The sequence below is a fragment of the Anser brachyrhynchus genome, assembly GCF_964034855.1.
Source record: "Anser brachyrhynchus genome assembly, chromosome: 2".
Lineage (NCBI taxonomy): Eukaryota > Metazoa > Chordata > Aves > Anseriformes > Anatidae > Anser > Anser brachyrhynchus.
In genome coordinates this window covers 93,406,569-93,416,434 of record NC_137695.1, presented here as the reverse complement: position 1 = coordinate 93,416,434, position 9,866 = coordinate 93,406,569, and the positions used below count along the sequence as shown (strand labels likewise).

General features: G+C 41.5%; 1 protein-coding gene across 1 annotated transcript; it reads left to right on the top strand.

The window, feature by feature from the left end:
• Positions 1-250: 250 nt before the first annotated feature.
• Positions 251-9,865, top strand: CHMP5 (charged multivesicular body protein 5). Its single transcript, XM_080583083.1, has 8 exons — positions 251-421; positions 5,234-5,338; positions 6,161-6,207; positions 6,979-7,072; positions 7,153-7,224; positions 8,242-8,350; positions 8,681-8,793; positions 9,275-9,865. Exons 1-8 carry the CDS (start codon positions 353-355, stop codon positions 9,323-9,325), a joined length of 660 nt encoding a protein of 219 aa, XP_080439209.1. The 5' UTR covers positions 251-352; the 3' UTR covers positions 9,326-9,865.
• The last annotated feature ends 1 nt before the right edge of the window (position 9,866 follows it).

The window sequence follows — 9,866 nt, the reverse complement described above, 5'->3', positions numbered from 1 at the left end:
GTTCTCATGTTTTTGTGGTGTTTATTGCTTTGAACACATCTGGCTGCGCGCTGGGGGGATGAGGGCAGAACCCCAAGGGATTGCTGAGGGGGGCAACCCCTGACGGGAATTACCCGCCCCCCCCTTCGTAGGGTCCTGTCCCTTTAAGGTCGCTCCGGGTAGCACCGCCCGCCCTCCGCGCGGCCAATCGCAGCTCTTCCTCCTCGGGGACGGGCGGAAGCGAGGGCGTGCCGCTCTGCCAGTACTTCCGCGTGCGCAGGCGCGGTGCGCGCGTTGTGCTTCCGGGCCGGCCCGATCGGGATCGGGATCGCCGCGGCCGCTGCCGAGCCCCAGCCTCCCCCCGCCCGGCGCCATGAACCGCTTCTTCGGCAAGGCCAAGCCCAAGGCGCCGCCGCCCAGCCTCACCGACTGCATCGGCACGGTGAGCCCGCGGGGAGCGGCTGGGGGCTGGGGGGGTGGAGCGCCTGTCAGCGCCGTGCCCAGAGCAGGGGCCCAGAGAAGGGCTACGAAGCTGGTGAAGGGCCTGGGACACAAGTTGTATGGGGAGCGGCTGAGGGAGCTGGGGTTGTTTAGTCGGGAGGAGAGGAGGCTCAGGGGAGACCTTATTGCTCTCTGCAACTACCTGAAAGGAAGGTGTGGGGAGCTGGGGGTCGGCCTCTTCTCACAGATAACTAGTGATAGGACTAGAGGGAGTGGCCTCAAGTTGTGCCAGGGGAGGTTCAGGTTGGAAATTAAGAGGCATTGCTTCTGAGAAAGAGCAGTCAGGCATTGGGACGGGTTGCCCAGGGAAGTGGTGGCGTCACCGTCCCTGGGGGTGTTCAAGGAGAGGTTGGACGCGGTGCTCAGGGACATGATTTAGTGGGTGACATTGTCGGTAGGGGGATGGTTGGACCTGATGATCTTGGAGGTCTCTTCCAACCTGAACGATTCTGTGATACACACACGTACACGTGTCTGTGTGCTCATGTATTCAACTGCTCATCAGTGTGTCAGCACACCTCGACGTGCACCAGTACATATCACAGTATGTATAAAACACGTGCCTATGTTTGTTCCCCTTGTGTATGAGCCCATAAATAGCTGCACATGATGTACATGTAAAGCCTGGCACTCCTTAGGTCCTTGTGGATGTCTGTGATGTTCCCCCCGAGGGCTTCGCTGCTCTGCCTGCCCCAGTTAACTCCTGACACATCAGCAGCAAGAGGAGCAGACCTCCTTCCTGTCCACCACATGGAGCGGGGAGCATGAGGCCATTCTTTGTCTACGAGCTCGTTGCAGAGCCTATGGGGAAGACAGATAGGGAAGCAATCTGAGACTGCGCAAGAAATACTGAGGAGATGTGTAGTAGAGCGCTCCGCATCTGTTGTGAGGTTGGCTCCTCTGGAAAGCAGGTTAAGGGAGACATTAGGCTAGTCACTTCATAGTCTTCTGTGGCTTTTAAGTTTGTGGAGAAAACTGTGGTATGGTTTTTACAGCTGCTGCTGTCCTAAACTGACTTTAGAAGGTGAAGAAAGACAACCGAGATCTTGGGGTGTTTCTCTGAGCAGTTAACAGAGTCAGGTGCGCGTAGTTGGTTGTGGCCTAAGCTGAGGTGTGCTAGTCCAAGGCTAACAAGTGTTGTCCCTGGAACCTGACAGCAAAAAGCTTCTGTGGAAAATCATCTTTTTCCTCCCAGAAAATTTATTCTTCCACCCAGTGATGAGAACCCCTGAGTTAAGTACCAGATGCTCACTAGTGCTAACTACACAAAACTATGTCATGTATGCCAGCGTGAGAGAGGTGCTTATAGTTAATGTTTTTCACAGGATGTTATTTTATTGGCTAAGAATCTGTGTTACTTTCTAGCAGTATCCAAATGCAGCTCCAAATACATTTGGTTTGAACAGCAAGTGAAGCTCACGCTCAAAAATCAGGGTTAGCTTCCCCATTGTTAGCAGTGAGCACTTTGGTGGGTGGCCACAACTCCCAAATCCATCTGAAATACTGCCATCTACGCTTACATTGCCTAAATGACAAATGTAAGCTGGAGACCAGGAAGTCTTGTCTTCCCTGACAACAACCTGCAACCATCCTGATTTAGACACACCAGCAGGCTGTCCTCCACTAGGAGCTTGTTCAACCCCAGTGGACTTTCAGATTTAATAAAAGTGTAATTTAAACAGCTACTTAGATAGGCAACACCAGGAATTTAGGATTATTTACCAAAAAAGTGTGGTTGGCACCACAAGGAACTGCACATGGTTTTGTTTTGTGTTTTTTTTTTCTATTTGTTTGTATTTACATTCTCTCAAAATGTGACTGTACAAGACACCAGGAAAAGCAGAGTTTCAGGCTTATTTCACATACGTGATGACTTGGCAGCCATGGTAACTCATGAGTTGCAGTGTTTTTTAAGATATGAAGTCAAGAGCCTGTATTGGTCATCTGTTCTGTGCTGGCTCTGAGCACAGCGTTTGGTATGAGGAAGTCCATAAGCCAAAGCACTGCATCATTACTGAGCTCGTCTTAGCTTTTTACCCTGTTTTAACTCCATCCACAGAAAGTGATGTTGTCAAAATTGAGTACTGTTCTGTGTATGTTTGTAAGCATGGGGAGAAACACAGTTCCTGTTCCAAGTTTGTGAATGAGCTTGTCTTGTTAATTTATGTGAAGTGATACATCTGATCTGTGAAAGACTTACTCTATTTTCATTTTCTCTACAATATTTAAATCTTTAGTAAGCAAAGCACAGGTCCTACTAGAGGATCAATTGATTTTTTGTTTTGTTTTGTTAAATTGCATTTGAGTTACTATTGAAAAGAGTAGTGTGAGATACTGAAAAGAAGAAGAAAAGAGTTGAACAGTTTGGAGGCTCAAGTAATGTCATTTCTGTCTTGTTGACAGTTAGATATGTTTCCTTGCACCTTTTTAAAGAGTTGAAATGCTTTGTAAGATCTCTTACCCTGTCATTTAATGGTAATTTTAACAAGAAAAAAAAAAGACAACGGTTAGGCAGTGGTTATGCCTACCATTGGGGTGTTCTTTCCTGCGTATGCAGGAGTAGCATGACTGAACCCAAGATAGTCAGCGTGCAACATACTTTGTTGTGGTGAGAGAACAAACATCAAGAATTAAGAAACAAACATCAAACATTAAGACACCTAAACGGTTGAAAACTTCTGAATTCAAGCTGCTGATTACACAGGATCCCTACTTTGGCTGAAAACTGAACATACTGAAACTCAGGAAGCACTTCTCCCTACATTTCTTTCATGTCTGGTTACTGTCCAGTCTGCCAGCTGGCCGCGTGATGCCCTCCTGTCTCCCCACTTACTCTCCATGGGTATGTTCCTCGCTCCCCCTTTCCAGTTTCTGCTCGCTTCTTGCTGTGCCTGCCTCAACGATGTGCTAAGGGGCAGAGGTTTTTGTTCTTGCTGGCTTAGCAGTCAGATGACTCAAAGCTGTCATGAGGCTGGCAGGAGGAAGGATGCATCAGGAAATGGGCATTCTTTTTACTTTTTCTTCTTTGAAAAATACACTCCAAATTAATGGAGAAGTAGGAAGGAAACACGGTCTAGAACAAAAGGCTGGTAGTTTTGACAGCAGTATTAAAATTCAGACTTGTATGTCATATTATTATTGAAATAAGCCGCTTTTTTGCTGAACATGGATTTGGGATACCACAATCACTTTTTTTTTTTTTTGCTTGGATTGGTGCCCCTTCTGCTCCCCTTGTTTCTGGACTTAGAAGCTGAAATGCCAGCACACCATACCCGATTTTACAGAAGCAGAAATGCTGTGGATGCGTGATACTCAGTTTATTTTTAGAAGCTTTTGTCCTGTGTAGTTTTTTATGTAGGTAACCCATCTAGGAGAGTCTGCCTCCATTTCCTGCTCATACTGACTGAGAGAATCGCTGCAGACTCTTACCTCAAGAACTGAGTTTCCCCAGCGCAGGAGGCTGATCTCAGAGATGTTTTTAGCTGGTGAAAATCTTGAGGAGGTGCTAAGCTTTAAAACTACAAGATTTTAAAACTCTCAGGTGGCTTATTTGCTTGTTCATTATTAATATATTTGGTATAATAGAACCTTAATACAAACTTTTCAATGCTAGATATGCCTAGGCACCTTAATCTCTTGTGCAAAGAGTATTTGTGTCAAATGCCTGCTCAGGATGCCTCTGGCAAATGCACGTTGCTGCCATAGAACGGAGATTTAAAAGGATCATCAAGACACCAAAACGAAGATCTGCATAATTACACGTGTTTAAGCACACTGATAACAAGTCAGAGTTGTAAATTTTCCCTGATTGGTCTCACGTTATAATTGGAACGTGATTATATCCAAATCCCTCGGGAGGCTTCTTGGAAGGAAAAGTTAATGAGCTTTATTTGCTGTGCACAGGGAAGTGCCGTGGTGGTTGATGCTAAGGAAGCCGGCCTTGCTGTGAAGTTGTGCGTGCTGTTAGAAGCATCTATAGCTTTAGGTTATGTGATAATCATCTTTAACCCTCTCTCTCCTGCAGTAGGCTGAGAATATTTCTTCAAGGAGAGATCTGTCACACGCAGTGCACCGGGATTGACTGCTGGAGGTGTCTTAGGGAGTTAGGCAGTTATCGCAGGGTTCTGAGCAAAAATGCAGTAAGGTCTCAGAGTACCTGCCCCACAAACCTGCGGGGTCCTGGCTTCCTTTGCAGGAAGTGATGGGGAAGTGTCTGCGACACAAAAGTTGGGCACTGTTGAAACAGGGGTTAAGTTTGGGCTTGTTAAGTGCCACCATAATCCAGGTATCAAAGAGGAAGTATCCTTCTAAAGGATGAGCGTTCTCTGCACACCAAATGTAAGCCTCTAGCTTTGCTAAACGCATCCCGGTCCCTTCTCTGTTTGTCTCTTACCTGCCAGCGTGGTACATGGATGTTTTTCCTCTTCAGTTCCAGTTTAGTGCCTGGTACTCTATCTTATCAGAAATGCCTGAACAGAGATTGAGAGTTGACTGGGTGCGCAAGGGAGCATCTCAAAATGAGGAGAATGTGTTACAATGGCAGAGCTTGCTGAAACCTTATGGTGCTTCTTGTGCTCCTTGTAGGAGGTGTTTCTGCTTTCAGATCCTCAACAAACTTTAAGCTGTTCGTAAAATCACTGAGGGGAAAAATAGTTTGTTAGAGGCATATTCAGGATGAGGGTGTTCTTTTTGTTGTCCAATACCTGAATAAAATGCTAATAAATGCGTTTATTTTTCCTGTTTTGTATTACAGGTGGATAGCAGAGCCGAGTCAATTGACAAGAAAATCGCGAGACTTGATGCTGAACTAGTGAAGTATAAGGATCAAATGAAGAAGATGAGAGAGGGGCCTGCAAAGGTAACAACCTTCTGTGGGATTTAAGTGTGAGAGGATGTGACTCGCACCCTGGGTCATGTAATGGTGGTGAAGGAGCCAGTTCTTCAGGTTCTTAGAAATGTATCTTGCCTTATTGATGGGATATAAGATCCTGCAAGTTTATTTTTATTCTGAAGCATCTCTTAAATGTGTCTTTGAACAATGCTTTGTGTTTTTTTTTAATTATTATTATTATTTCTTAATTGTTTTCTTTTACTTCTTAAAAGTGCAGTGTAATTCACCAGTCAGAAGTTACTTGCTTGCCTCCCTTCTTCCTTCTGTTACCTGAATTAAATCTGGTAGAGAGGCTTTTCTGTTCACCTGCCAAAATAAAAAGATCTGTGATATTCAGAAAAGGGGCAGGAAAGCCCAGTTTTGAAAGGGGATGAACATAAAAATTAAACAGTACCTAATAATAAACGTATCAAATGTTTGTTTAGTGATAAACATACCTAATATAATTTGTATCGTTAAAAGTACCTTTTGCAATATTACTTCATGCTGGCCATTAAGATATGTGTATGAAAGGTAGTTCTGATATTTAAATTGGACTTTATATTCTGCTTATGAAAAAAAATCAAAAGCTGGAAATCTGTAAAGTAATTGCTATTAGCAGTATTACATACAGGCCTATTTTGTTAATCATTAATGCAGGATGAACACTGAATGTGACTATTGTTGCAATGTGAATTATTAGCTGGTGACTGTTTTGGAAAATTTAAATCCAATACATTAGGTTTAAACAGTATAACGCAGAGTACAGTCAAATACTCTTCCTAAGATATTAATAATTGTGTCTTTCAGAATACCGTAAAGCAGAAAGCGTTGAGAGTGTTAAAGCAGAAGCGAATGTAAGTTTAAATCTTTTTCAGTCTGGGGTTAATGAGGCTGTTTTGTTGAAGGAGTGTGTTGCACTTCCATTTTTCTTTCCAGTACTCTTGTTTCTGAGCATTCTTAAAAGAGAAATGCTGAACAAGCTAGCCAGCCCTTCAAAAGCATATTACAGATCTAGTGTCAGCATATTTCAGCCTAATTTGTATGTTAGTATATGTAGTTGAATGGGGACAAGCTGACCTAAATCTGCTCATCACTAAAGCTATGCTTGGCTCATGAACTTATTTTCTAAGAGATATATTATTTTTATTTGTTTTAAGTCTCTTTCTTTTTTTGGTTACATGAAAGTTTCCTTTTTCCACCCTATGCTCACCACTCCTCAGCCAAACTCCAGTGCAGAGCCACTGTGGTTTGGATAACCTGCATCTCTTCCATTCTGCTTACAGCAGCAGTAAGCAGTGGCATGCATATCTACCTGACAGTGACTAAAAATCTTGTGATATCCTCACCCACTACATAAGCCTAGAAAAATATAGTATTGACATCGGTTAAAACAGAAGCTTAATTAGGAGTAGCTTTGTCAGCTTTAAATACGTAGTTTCACAGAAATCTGACCATTATATATTTCTATCTTATTTTGTGATGGTTTATTATTATTAAAAAAACGAAGAACTGCACATGTCAGCAGATGACTACTTCTGATTTTTCAAGTAAAAAAAAAAAAGGATTTTCTTTTGTGGCAATAAATACTGGTGTTTTAAAGCTGTTATTTGCATTGTTTTTAACAGGTATGAACAACAGCGGGATAATCTATCACAGCAGTCTTTTAATATGGAACAAGCTAATTACACCATTCAGGCACTGAAAGATACAAAGACAACGGTACCAGTATATTAATCTCACGTTTGTTTAATTTGTGTACGTTACATCAGATGCAAGCATGTTGTTTCATTCTATTCTAGGTTGATGCAATGAAACTGGGAGTGAAAGAAATGAAGAAAGCTTACAAGCAAGTCAAAATTGATCAAATAGAGGTGAGCTTCTATAGTTTAAAGGACAGAAACAATGCACTGAAATAGTGATGAATGGGCTATATAACTCTGACTGCTTTGGTTTATGTTTGACTTTTTTTCTTCCCTTCATGGGACCATCATCTTAATTCCTTCCTTCTTTCCCTGGTACTGCACAATCAGTTGTTGGCGTTGTTATACTGATTGGTGTTTCCTTGCTAGGCTAATCTTTAATCTCTACATTCCTTTCCTTTGCACTGCAGCATAAATGTTAGTGAATACTTCCTGCTATGGCTTCTTTGGCCTCCTTTCCCCCCCTCCATGTTGCTACCCTTACATGCAGATTAGTCCTTTGCTCCCCGTACTTTACGGTAGTGCCTGACTTAAAAAGCAAATAAAAATAAAATAAACACTTTCAAAAGGTCTGCAAGGCTTGGCTCTGTCTTCAGAAAGTGCAGTTTAAAAGCATAAGAACTTTAAACATATTTTCAAGTATGCTGCACTTAAACTCTTATCAAATGCCAGTGCTGAATTCCTCCAAGTTCTTTCCTGGGCTGTTTATATATATTTCTCCTCCTTACTTGCACCTAAGTACAGTGCCAATAGTCATGCTAAAGTATCTTCTCAATTTTTGCTGTGGCATAACTTAGGCTAGTCCTTAGATTTACTCTTTCCTGCTGCTGAAGATAATGCTGAGCTCTGGGTAGTTTATTGGAGCCTTTCAGTTCACCCTGAAGAATATTAACTGTCATGTCATGTCCTCCTCCCCTGGCCCCCCAAACAAAACAGAAAAACAAGGTTTTACAGAGATGTTCTTGCTAGGTTCCTCTTTTTCTGCTTGATATGTTATAATTTTAATAGTAATTAAGACCAAGCCATAGCACTGAATGCATGTGTCTTAACTTGTGCTGCTTCCAAAAATGATTTATGCATTAAAAAAACAGTGTCTGGTATGCTGGAATTATTAACAATTGACTAAGATCTGATAAATTTAACTGAAATTATTAAATGTGGACCAGTTGAAATTGTTTGTTGCTTCAGGACATACAAGATCAGTTGGAGGATATGATGGAAGAAGCCAACGAAGTCCAGGAAGCACTGAGTCGTAGCTATGGAACACCAGAGATTGATGAAGATGACTTGGAAGCAGGTGAGGAAAGTGGAGGGGGAAGTACAGTCATATTTTAGTTTCATTGACTACATCACTCTTTTAAACTTAAAAGCTGCATTTCTTTTAAGTGCAGTAAGAAAAATATCAGACAAACATGGAAGAGATATTTATGGTATCAGTGAAGAAAAGAATGTTCTCTTTGTGTGGGCACACATGCAAGTCTTCATGTATTCCTGATGGCTGGCTAAATAAGGAATGTCAGTATGAGTGTAAACATTTAGTATGAATCCTGTTTCTCTTTAAGAACAACTTTTCTTTTGCAAAAGGAATTCCTTGCATAACTTTTCAACCAAACAAATTAAATTTCAGAACTGGATGCATTGGGTGATGAGCTTTTGGCTGACGAAGACAATTCCTACTTAGATGAAGCTGCATCTGCTCCAGCAATCCCAGAGGGCACTCCTGTTGACACAAAAAACAAAGTGAGTCCTTTGCTCCTTAGAAGCAAATTACGTATATTTTTTGAGTTAACCAAATTTATGTGGGTTGCTTGATTAGGAATCCTTAATATTTTGTAATTCCTAATATTTTAGGCAAAAGTATTGTTTAATATCTGGTGTGTTTTAGATGCTGTGTATATATAATGCTTTCTCTTACATTTTAAAGAGCTAAAAGGGCATTTTGGAACTGCTGTCTAACATTAGCAGACTGCAAGTAGAATTTAAGCATACCATTACAACTGTTAGCGTAGTTATTCTTAAACATAGAAGAAAGTCTTCTGTATATTTGCATGTGGGATTTTAGTATAGCTTATTATTGAGGAACAACACTGGTGTTCTTATTTTGATTCCAGCGATGTGACAGTTACAGGTATATCACAATTAACATTGTAAAGAAACTTTTGCAATACGCTTTGGTGGGTTGGGAATTATTAACCTGTTCATCTTTCTTTCCTTCTTACAGGATGGCGTATTGGTGGATGAATTTGGATTGCCAAAGATCCCTGCAACATAAATGTTCCAAAAGCACAATGGATATAATGAACTACACTTTACAAATCAAATTAAGATTATTATTTTTGAAAATCCTGGAGAACTTGTCCTTCCAGTGTAACCTTAATATCACTACATCCTAGAACGCAATATGGCTGGTGGTGGTCTTTCTTTGAAGAAAGTTGTTCTACTACTGACTTTTCTATTAATGGAAAAACTTGGCACAGCTTCCTTCAGTGGAAGCAGTCGGTCTGATAGGTTTTGATTTCCCGTGTCTCATGGACAAAGTTGTACGTGAAGAATAGTGGTGACTGTTCATAGCTGAGTTCTGTTCTGATTTTGTATTGTTTCTCTTTCTCGAAACTAAGACTGTATGTTGCTGCTTTCTCTGTGTAAAATAGCTCCCTTACGCTTATTTGATAAAAGAATTGAAAACATTTTTAAACTACTTCAGCCTTGAGACTTTTATGCTATTGTACTTGCAACCTTCAAAGCTGTAACAAATAGGGTTCTCGTTAACTTTATGTATTCTTATTGACATAAAAGCACTTCGAGTAGCCGAC